Below are 25569 nucleotides of genomic sequence, written 5' to 3'. Positions count from 1 at the left end.
GCGGCACTTCATCAAATGCCTTTTGAAAGTCCATATACACCACATCAACTGCATTGCCCTCACCCACCCTCTCTGTTACCTCATCAAAAAACTCGATCAGGTTAGTTAAACATGATTTGCCTTTAACACATCCATTAAACAGAAAAGATTACTGCTCCACTCTCTTCACAATGCTTTGTAATTCTCATATGAATCAGATTTGTCAAAGTCCAGTTTACTCTCTGACAGATGATTAATCGAAGTCCCACTGATCACAAGTTGTTAATGAAGAAGTTTGAAGAGTGGCTAAAAACTGAAGATCGGAAACTGACAAATATTTTAGCTGCCAAAAGTCCCAGAAGCAGCAGAGAGAGAAAAAGCAGAAAGCAAGGCCTGAAGGTAAGTGAAATTTCAGATTGTTGGGTTGGCAGCTTGTTAACCTGGACTGGATATGTGAGTGACTAAGCAGCATTTGGTATTATCAATTACTGAAGGGCAAATCCCCACTGCGCTGTCAAGGAGCGCTGCAATACGACATTACCAAACCATGATCCGGAGCAGTGCAAGATTCTATGTTACCAAAGAACAATACTGCCGCTCCGACAGTGCAGCGCTCCCTCAGCACTGCGGCTCCGACAGTGCAGCGCTCCCTCAGCACTGCCGCTCCGACAGTGCAGCGCTCCCTCAGCACTGCGGCTCCGACAGTGCAGCGCTCCCTCAGCACTGCCGCTCCGACAGTGCAGCGCTCCCTCAGCACTGCCGCTCCGACAGTGCAGCGCTCCCTCAGCACTGCGGCTCCGACAGTGCAGCGCTCCCTCAGCACTGCCGCTCCGACAGTGCAGCGCTCCCTCAGCACTGCCGCTCCGACAGTGCAGCGCTCCCTCAGCACTGCCGCTCCGACAGTGCAGCGCTCCCTCAGCACTGCCGCTCCGACAGTGCAGCGCTCCCTCAGCACTGCCGCTCCGACAGTGCAGCCTGGATTCTGTGCTCCAGTCTCTGGAGTGGGACTTGAACCCACGACCTGCTGACTCAGGCAAGAGTGCTACCATTGAGCCACGGCTGACATTTTCTGAAGACTGAAGTGAGATCATAAGGTATACCTAAGGTAGCTTATCAAGATCACACAACAAGAATGGACAGTTTCAAAGTTATGGGGAGTTGGGATTGAATGTGATTTAAGATACAACAGCCAAGATAATATCGTGTAATAAAAAAAATAACAAGGGTTGGAGTGGGACCACTGAAAGTGGGATCGGGTGAGCATGACAACTGATATTACATGGCTGCAAAAGTGCTAAATAAGTTTTTTGCCGAAGTTTTTACCAAGGAGGAGACAGGCAACTTATTTCATCTGGAATGGGAACTCGAGGGTGTTGCAGAGATGAGATGTGAGACTATTCACATTACTGCCAGCATAGTTTTCGAACAGCTGTGCAAACCGAAGGTGAATAAATCCCAGGGACCAGATAAGATGCATCCGGTGATTCTTAAGGAAATAAAGGAGAAAATTGCAAGAACTCTGGCACAAATCTTCCAGAAATCACTGAATACTGGAGAGGTGCCTTGGGACTGGATAAAGGCAGATGTTACTCCTATTTTTAAAAAAGGTAGCAAAAGTGACCCGCGAAACTACAGACTGGTGAGTTTGCCATCCATTGTGGGTAAAGTTATGGAAACTCTCATTAAAGACAAGTTCATGGAGCATCTGGATAGAGATAAAACCATAAAAGATTGCCAATATGGATTCATGAGGGGGAGGTTCTGCCAATTTAACTTACTGCTTTTCTTTGAGGGTGTGATAAGAGTTTGATAGGGGTACGGCAGTGGGTGTGGTTAATTGGATTTCAGTAAGGACTTTGATACGGTTCCACTAGAAAGGCTGGTATTGAAAATAGAGAAAGTAGGAATCAGTGGAAGTATTTGACTGGATACGTAATTGGTTGAGTGAGAGAACCCAGAGGGTGGTGGTACAGGGCTTGCTAAATGTTACCAGTCGGGTCCCACAGGCGTCCGTTTTGGGACCTCTTTTGTTTAATATCTTTATAAATAATCTGGAACTAGGAGTCGCAAGCACAGTGGCTAAATTTGCAGATTAATACAAACCTAATGGAGGTGGTAGACTCCAAAGCTGAACAGGATAAGCTACAGGAGGATTTGAAAAGAATTGGGAATTGGGATCCCAGTCTGTGGAACAGGCTCCCGAGGGAGACAGGGGAAGCAATTAGTATTGATTCATTCAAATGCAAATTAGGTAGATTTCTTTCAGAAAATAATGTTATGGGATTCAGTATAAGTCTTAAGTTTATTTCTGGTAAATTTAGTTAGTAGTCTAATAAATAGAGGCATGACAGGGCACCTCAGTCCCATTGAATGCACATACTATGCCATAGAATCATAGAAAGTTACGGTACAGAAGGGGGCCATTCGGCCCATCGTGTCTGTGCCGGCCGAAGAAAAATTATCCAGCCTAATCCCACTTTCCAGCTCTCAGTCCGTAGCCCTGTAGGTTACAGCACTTCAAGTGCGCATCCAAGTACTTTTTAAGTGTGATGAGGGTTTCTGCCTCTACCACCCTTTCAGTCAATGAATTCCAGACCCCCACCACCTCTGGGTGAAAACATTTCTCCTCAGCTCCCCTCTAATACTTCTATCAGTTACTTTAAATCTATGCCCCCTGGTCACTGACCCCTCTGCTAAGGGAAATAGGTCCTTCCTATCCACTCTACATAGGCCCTGTACCCCGTCTAGTGCAATCACATCTTTCCTGTAATGTGGTGACCAGAACTGTACGCTTCTAGTGTCCTGGACAACCACGTGCAGAAACTGGCGTCAGCTGGAGCAGCTCCAGCTCCGGGTTTCAGAGCTTGAGCCGCAGCTGGCGTCAGTGCGGTGCATCCACAAGGCTGAGAGCTACGTGGATAGCACGTTTCAGGAGGTGGTCACTCCGCAGTTTAAGAGAGTGCAGGCAGAGAGGGACTGGGTGACCGCCAGACAGACAAGGAGGACCAGGCAGGTAGTGCAGGAGTCTCCTGAGGGCATCTCACTCTCTAACCAGTATTCTGTTCTGAATGCTGGTGAGGGCGATGGTTCCTCTGGGGAGTGCAGCCAGAGCGAAGACCACGACACCATGGATGGCTCAGCTGTATGGGGGTGGGGGGGAGGAGAAAGATCAGGAGAGCAATGGTGATAGGGGATTCCATAGTTAGGGGAGCAGACAGGCAGTTCTGTGGCCGCAGATATGATTCCAGGATGGTGTGTTACCTCTCTGGTGCCAGGGCCTAGGATGTCACTGAGCGGCTGCAGAACATTCTGAGGGGGGAGGGTGAACAGCCAGAGGTCATAGTCCATATCGGTACCAACAACATAGGTACAAAGAGGGATGAGATCCCGCAGGCAGATTTTAGGGAAGAGATTAATAAGCAGTTCCTCAAAGGTAGTAATCTCCAGATTACTCCCGGTGCCACGCGCTGGTGAGACAGAAATAGGAGGATAGAGCAGATTAATGTGTGGCTGGTGAGATGGTGCAGAAGGGAAGGCTTTAGATTCCTGGGACATTGGGACCGGTTCTGGGGGAGGTGGGACCATACAAGCCGGACAGGTTGCACCTCAACAGGGCAGGGACCAATATCTTTGCGGGGAAGAATTTGATACCGAGCCAGGAAGAGAGAAAATGGCAGGGGTGGCTAAAAGCTTGGTCAGAGAGAGGTTTTTAAAGATGGAAAGTGAGTTGGAAGAAATTAGGAACGGAGGTCCAGAGAGTAAGAATTGAGGTGGCTAAAGGCCTAGCCACCAATGAAGGAGCAAAGGGAGGGGGTTGCACAGATGGCCAGAATCACGGAAATGAAGTGTTTGGGAAGGAAAATGGGGCAGGAGGTGATTGTGGAATTATGGAGGGGCGAGGCGAAGGATTTTGATACACTGTGGGACTGGGTGACTGATACAGGTCATTGAGAACATGGATGATTGGACAGTGCGGGTGGATGTGTGTGGCACGGTTTTGGAAAAGTTGGGGTTTATGTCGGGTGTTGACGGTAAGTCACCAAGGAGTACTTTGGAGTAGTCGAGTCTGGAGGAAAACATTGACATGGATAATTGCAGCCCCGGGAGTTCCGCAAGGCAGCATTCTTGGTCAGTGGGAGTGCTGTTCACTGACAATTCCAGAGCATTCAGCTCCATTCACGACTCCACCCTGTTCACCACCAGTCCACTGTCACTGCAGTATGTGCTATGCACAGTCCGTGCCACCCTACAGCAGAACCTGGATAACATCCAAACTTGGGCCGATAAGTGGCAGCTAACATCTGGGCCACGCAAATGCCAGGGAATGACCATCTGCAGCAAGGGAAAACCCAACTGCCTCTCATAGAGTCATAGAGTTATACAGCACGGATAGAGGCCCTTCGGCCCATCGTGTCCGCGCCGGCCATCAGCCCTGTCTACTCTAATCCCATATTCCAGCATTTGGTCCGTAGCCTTGTATGCTATGGCATTTCAAGTGCTCATCCAAATGCTTCTTGAATGTTGTGAGCTGCCTCCACAACCCTTTCAGGCAGTGAGTTCCAGACTCCAACCACCCTCTGGGTGAAAAAGTTCTTTCTCAAATCCCCTCTAAACCTCCCGCCTTTTACCTTGAATCTATGTCCCCTTGTTATAGAACCCTCAACGAAGGGAAAAAGCTCCTTAGTATCCATCCTATCTGTGCCCCTCATAATTTTGTACACCTCAATCATGTCCCCCCTCAGCCTCCTCTGCTCCAAGGAAAACAAACCCAATCTTCCCAGTCTCTCTTCATAGCTGAAGCGCTCCAGCCCTGGTAACATCCTGGTGAATCTCCTCTGCACCCTCTCCAAAGCGATCACATCCTTCCTGTAGTGTGGCGACCAGAACTGCACACAGTACTCCAGCTGTGGCCTAACCAGTGTTTTATACAGCTCCATCATAACCTCCTTGCTCTTATATTCTATGCCTCGGCTAATAAAGGCAAGTATCCCATATGCCTTCTTTACCACCTTATCTACCTGTTCCGCCGCCTTCAGGGATCTGTGAACTTGCACACCAAGATCCCTCTGACCCTCTGTCTTGCCTAGGGTCCTCCCATTCATTGTGTATTCCCTTGCCTTGTTAGTCCCTCCAAAGTGCATCACCTCGCACTTTTCCGGGTTAAATTCCATTTGCCACTGTTCCGCCCATCTGACCAACCCATCGATATCGTCCTGCAGACTGAGGCTATCCTCCTCGCTATTTACCACCCTACCAATTTTTGTATCATCAGCGAACTTACTGATCATACCTTTTACATTCATATCCAAGTCATTAATGTAGACCACAAACAGCAAGGGACCCAGCACCGATCCCTGTGGTACCCCACTGGCCACAGGCTTCCAGTCACAAAAACAACCTTCGACCATCACCCTTTGCCTTGTGCCACTAAGCCAGTTTTGTATCCAAAGTGCCAAGGCACCCTGGATTCCATGGGCTCGTACCTTCTTGACCAGTCTCCTGTGGGGGACTTTATCGAAGGCCTTACTGAAATCCATGTATACCACATCCACTGCGTTACCCTCATCCACACGCCTAGTCACCCCCTCAAAAAATTCAATCAAATTAGTCAGACATGATCTTCCCTTGACAAAGCCATGTTGACTATCCCTGATTAATCCTTGCTTCTCCAAGTGGAGACTAATTTTGTCCTTCAGAATTTTTTCCAATAATTTTCCTACCACTGATGTTAGGCTCACTGGCCTGTAGTTCCCCGGTTTTTCCCTACTCTCCTGCTTGATCCTCCAACAGCGCAACCATTGTTGAGCCCACACCATCAATATCACCACTGACCAGAAGCTGAATTGGACCAGCTGATACCAACACTTTGGCCACACGTGCCAGGCAATGACCATCCCCAACAAGAGAGAGTCTAACCACCTCCCTTTGACAGTCAATGGCATTACCATCGCCGAATCCCCACCATCAACATCCTGGGGGTCACCGTTGACCAGAAACCCAACTGGACCAGCCACATAAATGCCATGGCTACAAGAGCAGGTCAGAAGCTGGATACTCTCAACCGAGTGATTCGCCTCCTTACTCCTCAAAGCCTCTCTACCACTTACAAGGCACAAGTCAGGAGTGTGATCGAATACTGTCCACTTGCCTGGATGGGTGCAGTTGCAACAACACTCAAGAAGCTCGACACCATCCAGGACAAAGCAGCCCGCTTGATTGACACCCCATCCACCACCCTAAACATTCACTCCCTCCACCACCGGTGCACTGTGGCTGCAGTGTGTACCATCCACAGGATGCACTGCATCAACTCACCAAGGCTTCTTCGACAGCACCTCCCAAACCCGTGACCTCCATCACCTAGAAGGACAAGGGTAGCAGGCGCATGGGAACACCATCACCTGCATGTTTGCCTCTAAGTCACACACCATCCTGACTTGGAAATATATCGGCCGTTCCTTCATCGTCACTGGGTCAAAATCCTGGAACTCCCTTCCTAACAGCACTGTACACCTCCCTCCAGTTCGAAAAACAACCATTCACCACTACACTCTTGTTCAAAAAAGGGTGTAAGGATAAACCCAGCAACTATAGGCCAGTCAGTTTAACCTCAGTGGTGGGGAAACTTTTAGAAACGATAATCCGGGACTGAATTTGCAGTCACTTGGACAAGTGTGGATTGATTAGGGAAAGCCAGCACGGATTTGTTAAAGGCAAATCGTGTTTAACTAACCTGATCGAGTTTTTTGATGAGGTAACAGAGAGGGTAGGTGAGGGCAATGCAGTTGATGTGGTTTATATGGGCTTTCAAAAAGCGTTTGATAAAAGTGCCACAGGGTAGGCTCATCATCAAGATTGCAGCCCATGGAATAAATGGAGCAGTAGCAACATGGATACAGAATTGGCTAAGGGACAGGAAACAGAGAGTAGTGGTGAACGGTTGTTTTTGTACAGTGGTGTTCCCCAGGGGTCAGTGCTGGGACCACTGCTTTTCTTGATATATATTAATGACTTGGGTATACAGGGCACAATTTCAAAATTTGCAGATGACTCAAAACTTGGAAGGGTGGTAAATAGTGAGGAGGATAGTGATAGACTTCAAGAGGATATAAACAGGCTGATGACATGGCAGATGAAATTTAACACAGAGAAATGCGAAGTGATACAAGAATGGGGAGAGGCAATATAAACTAGAGGGCACAACTCTAAAAGGAGTACAGGAGCAGAGAGATCTGGGGACATATGTGCACAAATTGTTAAGGGTGGCAGGGCAGGTTGAGAAAGTGGTTAAAAAACCATACGGGATCCTGAGCTTTATAAATAGTGGCACAGAGTACAAAAGTATGGAAGTAATGATGAACCTTTATAAAACACTGGTTCGGCCACAACTGGAGTATTGTGTCCAGCTCTGGGCACCGCACTTCAGGAAAGATGTGAAGGCCTTAGAGAGGGCGCAGAAGAGATTTACTGGAATGATTCCCGGGATGAGGGACTTTAGTTACATGGATAGACTGGAGAAGCTGGGGTTGTTTTCCTTGGAACAGAGAAGGTTGAGAGGAGATTTGATAGAGGTATTCAAAATCATGAAGGGTCTAGGCAGAATAGATAGAGAGAAACTTTTCCCATTGGCGGAAGGGTCAAGGACCAGAGGACATAGATTTAAGGTGATTGGCAAAAGAACCAAAGGTGACATGAGGAAAAACTATTTTACAGCGCGAGTGGTTAGGATCTGGAATGCACTGCCCGAGAGGGTGGTGGAGGCAGATTCAATCATGGCCTTCAAAAGGGAACTGGATAAGTACTTGAAAGGAAAAAAATTGCTGGGCTACGGGGATAGGGCGGGGGAGTGGGGCCAGCTGGATTGCTCTTGCATAGAGCTGGCACGGACTCGTTGGGTTGAGTAGCCTCCTTCCGTGCTTTAACCTTTCTGTGATTCTATGATTCTAACGAGGGATGGGCAATAAATGCTGGCCTTTCAAGTGACGCCCACATCCCCAGAATAAATCAAATCAAATCAAAATCAGCAGGTGGACCACAATGACCTTCCTATGTTCCCTTGACTCATCGGTGACTTGCTTGTGTCCATGTGAGAAAAGACTGTCTGGCCGATACGTGTTCACCACCTTCAGCTAATTTCACCCCCAAGCATCACTGTCCATTCCCAACACCTCCTGGGAGAATGATAAGAGAAAGCACGGACTGGAGCAGTTGAAGGAGAAGGTAGCTCACCATCATCGCCACCATTGCCATCACCATCACCATCATCATGCCTTCGCCTTCTCAGGGCAACTAAGTCCTTGCTTTTAAAAAATTTTTCTGATCTCTCATGGACGAGCCCCAGAGCTCTCAGTCCCATGAGTTATTTTCCAGAATTATTAATTCGTGCCTTCCATAAGCCGCAATCACTTCATTTTTCAGAAATCCATCTAATACCTTCTTGAAGGACTGTAGACAATCCATGTTCACTGCCTCCCCTTTCACAGGTCAGTCATCCTGAATTAAAATTTCAGGACATCCAATCTCATCCCCTACTTCCTTAGTTTGTATGATTCTTCCTGACTCCCATCATCTCAAAATATCACTATGCACATGTGTGATGTCTGTGGCTTTTAATAACGAGATAAGATCCCCTCTAACTCTCCATCTCTCCATCAAACCCAAGGTATCAAGACTTCCATCACAGCTTAGTGATCACAGGATGAGTATTATCCTTCTCTGCAATTTCTCTATAGTCACAATGATCGTCCTGAGAGGGGGATGCAAACTCAATCATGATTCAACACAGTATTCCAAATGAGGTCATACCAAAGCCTATAATCCTATTGCTTTGGTGACTTGATGTCAGGCAAGCAGTCTGACACTATGGAAGCAGTGCTGCAGAGGTAGAGTTGGGTGTCACAGGTTTTCACGGGGAAGCTGAACCCGTGTGGTGGAGTGAGAGTTAATAAGCAGGCGGGAGTGAGTTAATGAACTAGAGTCTTAAACTTAAACAAAGCCAATTACATAGGTATAAGGGGCGAGTTGACTAAGGTAGATTGGGAAATTAGATTAAAAGATATGATGGTAGATAAGCAATGGCGAACATTTAAAGAAATAATTTATAATTCTCAACGAATACACATTCCATTGAGAAATAAAAACTCCATGGGTAAAGTGATCCATCCGTGGCTAACTAAAGAAGTTAAGGATAGTATTAGATTAAAAGAAGAGGCCTATAATGTTGCCAAGAAGAATAGTAAGCCTGAGGATTGGGAGAGTTTTAGAAACCAGCAAAGGACGACCAAAAAATTGATACGGGGAGAAAATAGGAAATGAGAATAAACTAGCAAGAAATCTAAGAACAGATTGTAAGAGCTTTTACAAATATATAAAAAGGAAGAGAGTAGCGAAAGTAAACATGGGTCCCTTAGAGGCTGAGACAGGAGAAATTATGGAGGAGAGTAAGGAAACGGCAAAGACGTTAAACAAATATTTTGTATCTGTCTTCACAGTAGAAGACACAAAAAAATACCAGAAATAGTGGGGAACCAAGGGTGTAATGAGAGTGAGGAACTTAAAGTAATTAATATTAGTAAAGAACAAGTACTGGAGAAACTAATGGGACTAAAAGCCGACAAATCCCCTGGGCCTGATGACCTACATCTGAGGGTTCTAAAAGAGGTGGCTGCAGAGATAGTGGATGCATTGGTTTTGATCTTCCAAAATTCCCTAGATTCTGGAACGGTCCCAGTGGATTGGAAGATAGCAAATGTAACCCCGCTATTCAAGAAAGATGGGAGAGGGAAAACAGGGAACTACAGGCCAGTTAGCCTGACATCAGTTGTCAGGAAAATGCTGGAATCCATTATTAAGGATGTGGTAACAGGGCACTTAGAAAATCATAATATGATTCGGCAGAGTCAACATGGTTTTATGAAAGGGAAATGGTGTTTGACAATTTCCATTTATTCGAGTTTTTTGGGGATGTAACTAGCAGGGTAGATAAGGGGAAATCAGTGGATGTAGTATATTTGGACTTTCAAAAGGCATTTGATCAGGTGCCACATGAAATGTTGTACACAAGATAAGGGCTCATGGGATTGGGGGTAATATATTAGCATGGATAGAGGATTGGTTAATGCACAGAAAACAGAGTGTAGGAGTAAACGGGTCATTTTCAGGTTGACAGGCTGCAACTAGTGGGGTGCTACAAGGATCAGTGCTTGGACCTCAGCTATTTACAATCGATAATAATGTCTTAGATGTCCAGTACAGCTACAACACTGGCATTTATCCGACAATGTGGAAAATTGCCCAGGTATGTCCTGTCCACAAAAAGCAGGACAAATCCAATCCAGCCAATTACCGCCCCATCATTCTACTCTCAATCATCAGCAAAGTGATGGAAGGTGTCGTCGACAGTGCTATCAAGCGGCACTTACTCACCAATAACCTGCCCACCGATGCTCAGTTTGGGTTCCTCCAGGACCACTCGGCTCCAGACCTCATTACAGCCTTGGTCCAAATATGGACAAAGGAGCTGAATTCCAGAGGTGAGGTGAGAGTAACTCCCTTGATATCAAGGCAGCATTTGACCGAGTGTCGCATCAAGGAGCCTTAGTAAAATTGAAGTCAATGGGAATCGGGGAAAACTCTCCAGTGGCTGGCATATCCAGCACAAAGGAAGATGGTAATGGTTGTTGGAGGCCAATCATCTCAGCCCCAGGACATAATTGCAGGAGTTTCTTAAGGCAGTGTCCTAGGCCCAACCATAATCAGCTGCTTTACCAATGACCTTCCCTCCATCATAAGTTCAGAAGTGGGGATGTTCGCTGATGATTGCATAGTGTCAGTTCTATTCGCAACCCCTCAGATAATGAAGCAGTCCGTGCCCGCATGTAGTAAGACCTGGACAACATCAAGGCTTGGGCTGATAAGTGGCAAGTAACATTCGCGCCACACAACTGCCAGGCAATGACCATCTCCAACAAGATAGAGTCTAACCATCTCCCATTCAGTGGCATTAGCATTGCCGAATCCCGCACCCTCAACATCCTGGGGGTCACCATTGACCAGAAACTAAACTGGACCAGCCACATAAATACTGCGGCTACAAGAGCAGGCCAGAGGCTGGGTATTCTGTGGCGAATGACTCCCCTCCTGACTCCCCAAAGCCTTTCCACCATCTACAAGGCACAAGTCAGGAGTGTGATGGAATACTCTCCACTTGCCTGGATGAGTGCAGCTCCAACAACACTCAAGAAGCTCAACACCATCCGGGACAAAGCAGCCCACTTGATTGGCACCCCATCCACCACCCTAAACATTCACTCCCTCCACCACCAGCGCACTGTGGCTGCAGTGTGTACCATCCACAGGATGCACTGCAGCAACTCGCCAAGGCTTCTTCAACAGCACCTCCCAAACCCGTGACCTCTACCACCAAGAAAGTCAAGGGCAGCAGGCGCATGAGAACGCCACCTGCACGTTCCCCTCCAAGTCACACACCATCCTGACTTGGAAATATATCGCCGTTCCTTTATCGTCGCTGGGTCAAAATCCTGGAACTCCCTTCTTAACAGCACTGTGGGAGAACCGTCACCACACGGACTGCAGCAGTTCAAGAAGGCGGCTCACCACCACCTTCTCAAGGGCAATTAGGGATGGGGAATAAATGGTGGCCTTGCCAGCAACGCCCACATCCCATGAATGAATTAAAAAAAGATGAAGGGACCATATGTAATGTATCCACGTTTGCTGACGATACAATGCTAGGTGGGAAAGTAAGCTGTGAGCAGGACAAAATAGTCTGCAAAGAGATATAGATAGGTTAGATGACTGGGCAAGAAGGTGGCAGATGATATATAATGTGGGGAAATGAGAGGTTATTCACTTTGATAGGAAGAATAGAAAAACAGAGTGTTGATTAAATGGTAAGAAACTATTAAATGTTGGTGTTCGGATGGTAACATGCAGGTACAGTAAGCAGTTAGGAAGGCAAATGGCATGTTGGCCTTTATTGCAAGCGGGTTGCAGTGCAAGAGTAAGGAAGTCTTGCTGCAGTTGTACAATTGTAAACAATTTTACAACACCAAGTTATAGTCCAACAAATTTGGCCCATCGAGCCTGCGCCAGCTCTCTGCAAGAGCAATCCAGCGAGTCCCACTCCCCCGCTCTTTCCCCGTAGCCCTGCAAATATTTCTCCTTCAGGTACCTATCTAATTCCTTTTGAAAGCCACAGTTGACCCTGCTTCCACCACCCTTTCAGGCAGTGCATTCCAGATCATAACCACTCGCTGCATAAAAAAAATTTTTCCTCATGTTGCCTTTGGTTCTTTTGCCGATCATCTTAAATCTGTGTCTTCTCGTTCGCGACTTTTCCGCCAGTGGGAACAGTTCTTCTTTATTTACTCTGTCTAGGCCCCTCATAATTTTATACACCTCTGTCAAATCTTTTCTCAACCTCTGCTCTAAGGAGAACAACCCCAGCTTTTCCAGTCTATTCTCAAAACTGAAGTCCCCCATCCCTGGAACCATTCTGGTAAATCTCTTCTGCACCCTCTCTAAGGCCTTCACATCCTTCCTAAAGTGCGGTGCCCAGAACTGGACACAATACTCCAGTTGTGGCCGACCAGTACTTTATAAAGTTTCATCATGACTTCCTTGCTTTTGTACTCTATGCCTCTATTTATAAAGCCCAGGATCCCATATGCTTTTTTAACCACTTTCTCAACCTGCCCTGCCACCTTCAACAATTTGTGTACATATACCCCCAGATCCCTCTGTTCCTGTACCCCTTTTAGTATTGTGCCCTCTTATTTATATTGCCTCTTCTCATTCTTCCTACCAAATGTATCACCTCACATTTTTCTGTGTTAAATTTCATCTGCCACGTGTCGGCCCATGCCACCAGCCTGTCTATATCCTCTTGAAGTCTATCACTATCCTCCTTACTGTTTACTACCCTTCCAAGTTTTGTGTCATCTGCAAATTTTGAAATTGTGCCCTGTACACCCAAGTCCAAGTCATTAATATATATCAAGAAAAGAAGTGGTCCCAGCACTGACCCCTGGGGAACACCACTGTACACCTCCCTCCAGTCCGAAAAACAACCGTTCACCACTACTCTCTGTTTCCTGTTACTTAGCCAATTCTGTATCCATGCTGCTACTGCCCCCCTATTCCATGGGCTTCAATCTTGATAACAAGCCTACTGTGCGGCACTGTTTCAAATGCCTTCTGAAAGTCCATATACACCACATCAACTGCATTGCCCTCACCTACCCTCTCTGTTACCGCATCAAAAAATTCTGTCAAGTTCATTAAACACGATTTGCCTTTTACAAATCCGTGCTGGCTTTCCCTAATTAATCCACACTTGTCCAACTGACTATTAATTCTGTCCCGGATTATTGTTTCTAAAAGTTTCACCACCACCAAGGTTAAACTGACTGGTCTGTAGTTGCTGGGTTTATCCTTACACCCTTTTTTGAACAAGAGTGTAACATTCTCAATTCTCCAGTTCTCTGGCACCACCCCCGTATCTAAGGATGTTTGGAAGATTATGCCCAGTACCTCCGCAATTTCCACCCTTACTTCCCTCCGCAACCTAGGATGCATCCCATCCGGACCGGGTGATTTATCTACTTTAAGTACAGCTAGCCTTTCCAGTACCTCCCCTTTATCAGTTTTTAGCCCATCCAGTATCTCATCGATATCTTCCTTTACTGAGACTCTGGCAGCATCTTCTTCCTTGGTAAAGACAGATGCAAAGTACTCATTTAGTACCTCAGCCATGCCCTCTGCCTCCATGAGTAGATCTCCTTTTTAGTTCCTAATCAGCCCCACCCCTCCTCTTACTACCCGTTTGCTGTTTACCTGCCCGTAGAAGACTTTTGGATTCCCTTTTATGTTGGCCGCCAGTCTATTCTCATATTCTTTCTTTGCCCCTCTTATTTCCTTTTTCACTTCCCCTTTCTATATTCAGCCTGGTTCTCACTTGTGTTATTAACCTGACATCTGTCATACACCCCTTTTTTCCATTTCATCTTACTCCCTATCTCTTAAGTCATCCAGAGAGCTGTGGCTTTAGTTGCCCTACCTTTCTCCCTCGTGGGAATGTACCTAGACTGTACCAAAATCATCTCCTCTTTAAAGGCCGCCCATTGTTCAATTACTGTTTTGCCTGCCAATCTTTGATTCCCGTTTACCCGGGCCAGATCAGTTGTCATCCCACTGAAATTGGCTCTCCTCCAATTGAGTATTTTTACTGTAGAGTGGCCCACATCTTTTTCCATAGCTTTATGATACTATGATCGCTGTTCCCTAAATGATCCTCCACTGACACTTGCTCCACTTGGCCCGCCTCGTTCCCGAGAACCAAATCCAGCAATGCCTCCTTCCTCGTTGGGCTGGAAACATACTGGTCAAGAAAGTTCTCCTGAACACACTTCAAAAATTCCTCCCCCTCTTTACCCTTATTATTATTGTTATCCCAGTCTATATTAGGATAATTGAAGTACCCCGTTATCACTACTCTAAGGCTTTTGCAGCTCTCTGTAATTTCCCTGCAAATTTGTTCCTCTACGAGTTGGCCTATAGAATACACCCAGTAGTGTAATGGCACCTCTACTGTTTCTTAACTCTAACCAAATAGATTCTGTCCTTGACCCCTCCAGGACATCCTCTCTCTCCAGCACTGCAATATTCTCCTTAATCAATACTGCCACCACCGCCTCCTATCTTTCCTGAACACCTTGTATCTAGGAATATTTTGTACCCAGTCCTGCCCTTCTTTGAGCCAGGTCTCCACTATCGCCACGACATCGTATTCCCATGTGGCTATTTGCACCTGCAGCTCACCAACCTTGTTTACCACGCTTCGTGCGTTTACACACATGTACCTCAAACTTGTACTCTCTCTTAGTCTCGTCCCATCTACTACCATACTATTTCTGATTCTAGTGCTGTCTTTCTCTTCTGATCCTTTGTGCCTCTTGTTTCTCCTTTCCAATGCTGCATCCTGGTTCCCATCCCCCTGCCTAATTATTTAAACCCTTCCCTGCAGCACTAGCGAACCTCCTCGCGAGGACATTGGTCCTAGCTCCGTTCAGGTGCAACCCATCCGGCCTGTATAAGTCCCACATCCCCCAGTACCGTTCCCAATGCCCCTGGAATCTGAAGCCCTCCCTCCTGCACCATCTCTCCAGCCACGCACTCATCTGCTCTATCTTCCTATTTCTATACTCACTAGCGCGTGGCACTGGGAGTAATCCGGAGATTACTGCCCTTGAGATCCTGCTTATTAATCTCTTTCCCAACTCCTTAAAATCTTCCTGCAGGACCTCATCCCTCTTTCTACCTATGTCGTTGGTACCGATATGGACCACGACCTCAGGCTGTTCACCCTTCACCCCCCAGAATGTTCTGCAGCCGCTCAGTGACATCCATGACCCTGGCACCGGGGAGGCAACATACCATCCTGGAATCATGTCTGTGGCCACAGAAACGTCTATCTGCTCCCCTAACGATAGAATCCCGTATCACAGTTGCTCTCTCAATCTTTCTCCTCTCCCCACGGACAGCTGAGCCACCCATGCTGCTCTGGTCTTGGCTATGGCTGCACTCCCCAGAGGAACCCTCTCCCCCACCAGTACTGTTCAGAGAGTTGAGATGCCCTCAGGGGACTCCTGCACTACCTGCCTGGACCTCCTTGTCTATCTAGTGGTTACCCAGTCCCTCTCTGCCTGCACTCTCTTAAGCTGTGGCGTGACCACCTCCAGAAACGTGCTATCCACATAGCTCTCAGCCTCGCGGATACACTGCAGTGACTCCAGCTGTTACCCGGAGCTCGAGCTCCTCCAGCTGGCGACACTTCCTGCAACTGTAGTTATTCAGGACATGGGAAGTGTCCTGGAGCTCCCACATGGCACAAGACATACATTCAACAGGTCTGAGCTGCCATAGAACCATAGAAAAGGTACAGCACAGAAGGGGCCATTCGGCCCATCGTGTCCGCGCCGGCTCGAAGAACAACCAGGTGCCCATTCTAATCCCACCTTCCAGCACCCGGTCCGTAGTCCTGCAGCTTACAGCACTTTAGGTGCAGGTCCAGGAATTTTTAAAAAGAGTTGAGGGTCCCTGCCTCGACCACCAATTCGGGCAGCGAATTCCATACATCCACCACCCTCTGGGTAAAAAGGTTTTTCCTCATGTCCCCCCTAATCCTTCTGCCAATCAGCTTAAATCTATGTCCTCTAGTTCTTGAACTCTCCGCTAGGGGAAACAGGTACTTCCTGTCTACTCTATCTGTGCCCCTCATAATTTTGTACACCCCAATCAAGTCTCCCCTCAGCCTCCACTGCTCCAAGGAAAACAACCCCAGCCTATCCAATCTCTCCTCGTAGCTGCAATTTTCAAGTCCTGGCAACATTCTTGTAAATCTTCTCTGCACGCTCTCCAGAGCAGTCACGTCCTCCCTGTAATGTGGTGACCAGAACTGTGCACAATACTCCAGCTGTGGCCTTACCAGCGTTTTATACAGTTCCATCATTACATTCCTGCTTTTGTATTCTATACCTCGGCTAATAACGGAGAGCATTCCGTATGCCTTCTTCACAACCTTATCCACCTGTACGGCCACCTTCAGGGACCTGTGCACATGCACTCCAAGGTCTCTCACTTCCTCTACGCCTCTCAATATATTCCCGTTTACTGTGTGTTTCCTTTTACTGTTTGCTCTCCCGAAGTGCATTACCTCACACTTCTCCGGGTTGAACTCCATTTGCCACTTTTCCGCCCACTCCATCAACCCATTGATATCTTCTTGGAATCTACAGCTATCCTCTTCACTATCAACTACATGGCCAATTTTTGTGTCGTCTGCAAATTTGCCAATCATGCCCCCTACATTCAAGTCCAAATCATTAATATAAGAACATAAGAAATAGGAGCAGGGGTAGGCCAATCGGCCCCTCAAGCCTGCTCCGCCATTCAATAAGATCATGGCTGATCTGATCCGAACCTCAAATCTAAATTCATGTCCAATTTCCTGCCCGCTCCCCGTAACCCCTAATTCCCTTTACTTCTAGGAAACTGTCTATTTCTGTTTTAAATTTATTTAATGATGTAGCTTCCACAGCTTCCTGGGGCAGCAAATTCCACAGAACTACTACCCTCTGAGTGAAGAAGTTTCTCCTCATCTCAGTTTTGAAACAGCAGCCCCTTATTCTAAGATTATGCCCCCTCGTTCTAGTTTCACCCATCCTTGGGAACATCCTTACCGCATCCACCCGATCAAGCCCCTTCACAATCTTATATGTTTCAATAAGATCGCCTCTCAATCTTCTGAACTCCAATGAGTAGAGTCCCAATCTACTCAACCTCTCCTCGTATGTCCGCCCCCTCATCCCTGGGATTAGCCGAGTGAACCTTCTTTGCACTGCCTCGAGAGCAAGTATGTCTTTTCTTAAGTATGGACACCAAAACTGTATGCAGTATTCCAGGTGCGGTCTCACCAATACCTTATATAACTGCAGCAATACCTCCCTGTTTTTATATTCTATCCCCCGAGCAATAAAAGCCAACATTCCGTTGGCCTTCTTGATCACCTGCTGCACCTGCATACTAACTTTTTGATTTTCTTGCACTCGGACCCCCAGATCCCTTTGTACTGCAGTACTTTCCAGTTTCTCACCATTAAGATAATAACTTGCTCTCTGATTTTTCCTGCCAAAGTGCATAACCTCACATTTTCCAATATTGTATTGCATCTGCCAAATCTCCGCCCACTCACCCAGCCTGTCTATATCCCCTTGTAGGTTTTTTATGTCCTCCTCACTCTCTACTTTCCCTCCCATCTTTGTATCACCTGCAAACTTTGATATGTTACACTCGGTCCCCTCCTCCAAATCGTTAATATAGATTGTAAAGAGTTGGGGACCCAGCACCGACCCCTGCGGAACACCACTGGCTACTGGTTGCCAGTCCGAGAATGAACCATTTATCCCAACTCTCTGCTTCCTGTTAGATAACCAATCCTCCACCCATGCCAGAATATTACCCCCAATCCAGTGATTCTTTATCTTGAGCAATAATCTTTTATGTGGCACCTTGTCGAATGCCTTCTGGAAGTCCAAATACACTACGTCCACTGGTTCCCCTTTATCCACCCTGCATGTTATGTCCTCAAAGAACTCAAGCAAATTTGTCAGACATGACTTCCCCTTCATAAAGCCATGCTGACTTTGTCCTATTAAATTATGTTTATCCAAATGTTCCGCTACTGTCTCCTTAATAATCGACTCCAAAATTTTACCCACCACAGATGTTAGGCTAACTGGTCTCTGATTTCCAGCCTTCTGCCTACTACCCTTTTTAAATAAGGGTGTTACATTAGCAGTTTTCCAATCTGCCGGGACCTTTGCCGAGTCCAGAGAATTTTGGAAAATTATTACCAAAGCATCCACAATCCCTACTGCCACTTCCCTCAAGACCCTAGGATGTAAGCCATCAGGTCCAGGGGATTTATCCGCCTTGAGTCCCATTAATTTACTAAGTACCAATTCCTTAGTGATTTTAATCGTATTTAACTCCTCCCCCCCTAGAGCCCCCTGTTTGTCCAGTGTTGGGATATTGTTAGTGTCCTCTACCGTAAAGACTGAAACAAAATATTTGTTCAGCATTTTTGCCATCTCCATGTTTCCCACCATTAATTTCCCGGTCTCATCCTCTAAGGGACCTATGTTTGCCTTAGCCACCCTTTTTCATTTTATATAACTGTAGAAACTCTTGCTATCTGTTTTTATATTTTTTGCTAGTTTATTTTCATAATCTATCTTCCCTTTCTTAATCAATCATTTAGTTACTTTTTGCTGTCTTTTGAAGACTTCCCAATCTTCTATCCTCCCACTAAGTTTGGCTACCTCATATGTCCTTGTTTTTAGTCGGATACTATCCTTAATTTCTTTACTTAGCCACGGATGGCTGTGGACACAAACAGCAAGAGATCCAACACTGAGCCCTGTGACACACCACTGGAAACGGATTTCTATTCACAAAGACATCCATCCACTTTTACCCTTTGTTTCCTGTCACTGAGCCAATTTTGGATCCAATTTGCCACTTTTCCCTGTATCCCATGGGCTTTTTCCTTTCTGACCACTGTGCCATGTGCGACCTTGTCAAATGCCTTACTAAAATCCATGTAGACAACATCCACTGCACTACCCTCATCAATCCTCCTTGTCACTTCCTCAAAGAATTTAATCAGATTTGTAAGGCATGCCCTTCCCTGAACAAATCCATACTGAATATCCCTGATTAAACCATGCCTTTCCAAGTGACAGTTTATCCTATCTCTCAGTATTGATTCTAATAATTTACCGACCACCGAGGTAAGACTGAGCGGCCTATAATTGTTTGGCCTTTCCCTCGTACCCTTTTTAAACAATGGTACTACGTTTGCAGTCTTCCAGTCCTCCGGTACCTCCCCTGTATCTAGTGAGGATTGGAAAATGATCTGCTATTTCCTCCCTGGCTTCCTTCAATAGCCCAGGAAGCAATCCATCCGGCCCTGGTGACTTATCAACTTTCAAGGATTCCAGTCCCTCCAGTACTTCCTCTCTCGTTATGTTTACCTTATCCAATATTTCACACCTCTCCTCTTTAACTACTACGTCCGGATCATCCCTTTCCTTTGTGAATACGGAGACAAAATATGCATTTAATACCCTACCCACATCCTCTGCTTCTACGCACAAGTTACCCTTATCATCCCTGATAGGTCCCACCTTTTCCTTAGCTATCCTCTTGTTCTTAATGTACTGATAAAACATCGTTGGGTTTTCTTTAATCTTACCAGCTAATATTTTTTCATGCCCTCTCTTTGCTTTCCTTATTTCCTTTTTTACATCATCCCTGTACTTTCTATACTCGTCTAGGCTTTCTGCAGTATTTAGTTTTCTGTTACAGTCATGAGCTTTCTTTTTCTGCTTTATCTTGCCCCGTATACTTCGAGACAACCAGGGGGCTCTAAATTTGGCAGTGCCACCCTTTTTCTTTGAGGGTACGTGTCTGCATTGTACCCGTAGAATTTCACTTTTAAGTACCTCCCACTGGCTTGCCACTGATTTTTCCTCAAGTAGTTGTGTCCAGTCCACTTCTGCCAAATCACCTCTTAGTTCTGTAAAATTTGCCTTCCCCCAATTTAAAAGGTTTGCTCCTGATTTAACTCTGTCCTTTTCCATAATAATGCTAAAACTAACTGAATTGTGGTCACTATCCCCAATATGGTCACCCACTGTCACTTCACCCACTTGCCCATCTTCATTTCCCAGGACTAAATCTAGAATTGCAGCCCCTCTTGTTGGGCTTGTCACGTGCTGGCTAAAAAAAGTTCTCCTGGACACCGATCAAGAATTTTGTGCCCTCTGTGCCCCTCACACTGTTTGAATCCCAGTTGATGTTAGGGTAGTTGAAGTCCCCGACTATTATTGCCCTCTTATTTTTGCACTCAGAAATTTGCCAACATATTTGTTCTTCTATCTCCCTTTCGCGATTTGAGGGTCTATAGTACAGTCCTAGTAGTGTGACTGCCCCTTTTTTATTTCGTAGCTCAACCCATCTGGCCCGACCATGTCTCTATTTATTAGATTATTAACTAAACTTAATTGAAAAGAAACTAAGCCTTTTTAAAAAAAAAGCACTCACCAGGAAAAAGAGTCACCACCGACCAACTAATCAGCTGCTTCCCTTGTACTGATGTCACTTTTGATTTTGTTTTTTTTTTATTCGTTCATGGGATGTGGGCGTCGCTGGCGAGGCCGGCATTTATTGCCAATCCCTAATTGCCCTTGAGAAGGTGGTGGTGAGCCGCCTTCTTGAACCGCTGCAGTCCGTGTGGTGAAGGTTCTCCCACAGTGCTGTTAGGAAGGGAGTTCCAGGATTTTGACCCAGCAATGATGAAGCAACGGCGATATATTTCCAAGTCGGAATGATGTGTGACTTGGAGGGGAACGTGCAGGTGGTGTTATTCCTATGTGCCTGCTGCTGTTGTCCTTCTCGGTGGTAGAGGTCGCGGGTTTGGGTGGTGCTGTTGAAGAAGCCTTGGCGAGTTGCTGCAGTGCATCCTGTGGTTGGTACACACTGCAGCCACAGTGCGCCGGTGGTGAAGGGAGTGAATGTTTAGGGTGGTGGATGGGGTGCCAATCAAGCGGGCTGCTTTGTCCTGGATGGTGTCGAGCTTCTTGAGTGTTGTTGGAGCTGCACTCATCCAGGCAAGTGGAGAGTATTCCATCAACTCCTGACTTGTGCCTTGTAGATGGTGGTAAAGCTTTGGGGAGTCGGGAGGTGAGTCACTCGCCGCAGAATACCCAGCCTCTGACCTGCTCTTGCAGCCACAGTATTTATATGGCTGGTCCAGTTAAGTTTCTGGTCAGTGGTGACCCCCAGGATGTTGATGGTGGGGGATTCGGCGATGGTAATGCCGTTGAATGTTAAGGGGAGGTGGTTAGACCCTCTCTTGTTGGAGATGGTCATTGCCTGGCACTTGTCTGGTGCGAATGTTCCTTGCCACTTATGAGCCCAAGCCTGGATGTTGTCCAGGTCTTGCTGCATGCAGGCTCGGACTGCTTCTTTATCTGAGGGGTTGCGAATGGAACTGAGCACTGCAATCATCAGCGAAAATCCCCATTTCTGACCTTATGATGGAGGGAAGGTCATTGATGAAGCAGCTGCAGCTGGTTGGGCCGAGGACACTGCCCTGAGGAACTCCTGCAGCAATGCCCCAGGGCTGAGATGATTGGCCTCCAACAACCACTACCATCTTCCTTCGTGCTAGGTATGACTCCAGCCACTGGAAAGTTTTCCCCCTGATTCCCATTGACTTCAATTTTACGAGGGTTAGTAAGTTTGCAGATGACACCAAGATTGGTGGCATTGTGGACAGTGAAGAAGGTTATCTAGGATTGCAATGGGATCTTGATAAATTGGGCCAGTGGGCCGATGAATGGCAGATGGAGTTTAATTTAGATAAATGTGAGGTGATGCATTTTGGTAGATCGAATCGGGCCAGGACCTACTCCGTTAATGGTAGGGCGTTGGGGAGAGTTATAGAACAAAGAGATCTAGGAGTACAGGTTCATAGCTCCTTGAAAGTGGAGTCACAAGTGGATAGGGTGGTGAAGAAGGCATTCGGCATGCTTGGTTTCATTGGTCAGAACATTGAATGCAGGAGTTGGGATGTCTTGTTGAAGTTGTACAGGGCATTGGTGAGGCCACACTTGGAGTACTGTGTACAGTTCTGGTCACCCTATTATAGAAAGGATATTATTAAACTGGAAAGAGTGCAGAAAAGATTTACTAGGATGCTACCGGGACTTGATGGTTTGACTTATAGGGAGAGGTTAGACAGACTGAGACTTTTTTCCCTGGAGAGTAGGAGGTTAAGGGGTGATCTTATAGAAGTCTATAAAATAATGAGGGGCATAGATAAGGTAGATAGTCAAAATCTTTTCCCAAAGGTAGGGGAGTCTATAACGAGGGGGCATAGATTTAAGGTGAGAGGGGAGAGATACAAAAGGGTCCAGAGGGGCAATTTTTTCACTCAAAGGGTGGTGAGTGTCTGGAACGAGCTGCCAGAGGCAGTAGTAGAGGCGGGTACAATTTTGTCTTTTAAAAAGCATTTGGACAGTTACATGGGTAAGGTGGGTATCGAGGGATATGGGCCAAGTGCAGGAAATTGGGACTAGCTTAGTGGTATAAACTGGGCGACGTGGACATGTTGGGCCGAAGGGCCTGTTTCCATGTTGTAACTTCTATGATTCTTTTGGGCTCTTTGGTGCCACACTCAGTCAAATGCTGCCTTGATGTCAAGGGCAGTCACTCTCACCTTACCTCTGGAATTCAGCTCTTTTGTCCATGTTTGGACCAAGGCTGTAATGAGGTCTGGAGCCGAGAGGTCCTGGCGGAACCCAAACTGAGCATCGGTGAGCAGGTTATTGGTGAGCAAGTGCCGCTTGATAGCACTGCCGACGACACCTTCTGTCACTTTGCTGATGATTGAGAGTAGACTGATGGGGCGGTAATTGGCCGGATTGGATTTGTCCTGCTTTTTGTGGACAGGACATACCTGGGCAATTTTCCACATTGTCGGGTAGATGCCAGTGTTGTCGCTGTACTGGAACAGCGTGGCTAGAGGCGCAGCTAGTTCTGGAGCACAAGTCTTCAGCACTACAGCCGGGATGTTGTCGGGGCCCATAGCCTTTGCTGTATCCAGTGCACTCAGCCGTTTCTTGATATCACGTGGAGTGAATCGAATTGGCTGAAAACTGGCTTCTGTGATGGTGGGGATATCGGGAGGAGGCCAAGATGGATCATCCACTCGGCACTTCTGGCTGAAGATGATTGCAAACGCTTCAGCCTTGTCTTTTGCACTCACGTGCTGGACTCCGCCATCATTGAGGATGGGGATGTTTGCAGAGCCTCCTCCTCCCGTTAGTTGTTTAATTGTCCACCACCATTCACGACTGGATGTGGCAGGACTGCAGAGCTTTGATCTGATCCGTTGGTTGTGGAATCGCTTAGCTCTGTCTACAGCATGCTGCTTCCGCTGTTTAGCATGCATGTGTAGCTTCACCAGGTTGGCACCTCATTTTTAGGTACGCCTGATGCTGCTCCTGGCATGCTCTTCTACATTCCTCATTGAACCAGGGTTGATCCCCTGGCTTGTTGGTAATGGTAGAGTGAGGAATATGCCGGGCCATGAGGTTACAGATTGTGCTGGAATACAATTCTGCTGCTGCTGATGGCCCACAGCGCCTCATGGATGCCCAGTTTTGAGCTGCTAGATCTGTTCTGAATCTGTCCCATTTAGCACGGTGGTAGTGCCACACAACACGTTGGATGGTGTCCTCAGTGCGAAGATGGGACTTCATCTCCACAAGGACTGTGCAGTGGTCACTCCTACCAATACTGTCATGGACAGATGCATTTGCGACAGGTTGGTTGGTGAGGACGAGGTCAAGTAAGTTTTTCCCTCGTGTTGGTTCGCTCACCACCTGCCGCAGGCCAAGTCCAGCAGCTGTGTCCTTCAGGATTCGGCCAGCTCGGTCAGTCGTGGTGCTACCGAGCCACTCTTGGTGATGGACATTGAAGTCCCTCACCCAGAGTACATTCTGTGCCCTTGCTACCCTCAGTGCTTCCTCCAAGTGGTGTTCAACATGGAGGAGGACTGATTCATCAGCTGAGGGAGGACGGTAGGTGGTAATCAGCAGGAGGTTTCCTTGCCCATGTTTGACCTGATGCCATGAGATTTCATGGGGTCCAGAGTCAATGTTGAGGACTCCCAGGGCCACTCCCTCCTGACTGTATATCACTGTACCGCCACCTCTGGCCAGTCTGTCCTGCCGGTGGGACAGGACATACCCAGGGATGGTGATAGAAGAGTTTGGGACATTGGCTGAAAGGTATGATTCTGTGAGTATGGCTGTGTCAGGCTGTTGCTTGACTAGTCTGTGGGACAGCTCTCCCAATTTGGCACAAGTCCCCAGATGTTAGTGAGGAGGACTTTGCAGGGTCGACTGGGCTTGGTTTGCCTTTGTCGTGTCTGGTGCCTCGTGGTCCGATGCCGGGTGGTCCGTCCGGTTTTATTCTTATTGTGACTTTTTTTAGTGAGATTTTACAACTGAATGGCTTGCTAGGCCATTTCAGAGGGCAATTAAGAATCAACCACATTGCTGTGGGTCTGGAATCACATATAGGCCAGATTGGGTAAGGACGGCAGGTTTCCTTCCCTGAAGGACATCAGTGAACCAGATGGGTTTTTACGACAATCCGGTCGTTTCATGGCCACCATTACTGATACTAGTATTTTAATTCTAGATTTTATTTAATTAATTGAATTTAAATTCCCCAGCTGCCGTGGCGGGATTTGAACTCATGACTCTGGATTATTAGTCCAGGCCTCTGGATTACTGGTTCAGTAACATAACCACTATGCTACCGTACCCGTGATAATTCATTTTTAATTGCAAGAGGTTTAGAATGTAAAATCAAGAGAGTACACGAAAAAGGAGACGGCCATGAGGCAGACCCTGAACATGTTGGGATGACAACATAAAAGTGCTCCTTATAACATGGGCCTTACTGCCCGTGAGGCACTAGTGTGAGCCCTGGGTTTAGAAGGTGCTGGTCGTGCATTGTCCTCCTGTGGATAAGCCTCTAGATGGTGATGAGTTCTACTCCTAGGCAGACTTCATTAGGGACGACAAACTGACATTAAAGAATGTTCTCGTGACAATTCGCCAGGATGAAGCGTAGGATAAAGCAACTGCTGTGTTGAGAAACTGGGTAGTAATAGTAGGGGACTTCAACATCAACTGGGATTGAAACAGTGTGAGGGGCACAGAGGGTGCAAAATTCTTGATCGGTGTCCAGGAGAAGTTTTTTTGCCAGCACGTGACAAGCCCAACAAGAGGGCATGCAAGCCTGGGTTGTACACCCTTGAGATGAGCAAGTTAAGGGTTGTTCTTATTGAGGTGTTTAAATGAATGAGGGGAATTGACAGGGTGAATTAATCTTCCAACCAGCAGAGAATTCCGAAAAAAAGAGGAT

General features: G+C 46.8%; 1 protein-coding gene across 7 annotated transcripts in view; it reads left to right on the top strand.

The window, feature by feature from the left end:
- The window catches only part of syne3 (spectrin repeat containing, nuclear envelope family member 3), a 207420-nt gene that overhangs the window by 132363 nt on the left and 49488 nt on the right, over positions 1 to 25569 (top strand). For 6 of the 7 annotated variants that reach the window (XM_067992140.1, XM_067992141.1, XM_067992139.1 and 3 more), the window contains exon 13: positions 229 to 378. The exons of the other annotated variant lie outside the window; for it this stretch is intronic. In XM_067992140.1, the coding sequence (XP_067848241.1) occupies positions 229 to 378 (150 nt within the window). The remainder of the gene's footprint in view (positions 1 to 228; positions 379 to 25569) is intronic. 7 annotated transcript variants of the gene reach the window in all.

This window comes from Heptranchias perlo, chromosome 10 (genome assembly GCF_035084215.1).
Source record: "Heptranchias perlo isolate sHepPer1 chromosome 10, sHepPer1.hap1, whole genome shotgun sequence".
Classification (NCBI taxonomy): domain Eukaryota; kingdom Metazoa; phylum Chordata; class Chondrichthyes; order Hexanchiformes; family Hexanchidae; genus Heptranchias; species Heptranchias perlo.
The sequence above is the reverse complement of the archived record's forward strand: the minus strand, read 5'-3'. Positions and strand labels throughout refer to the sequence as shown.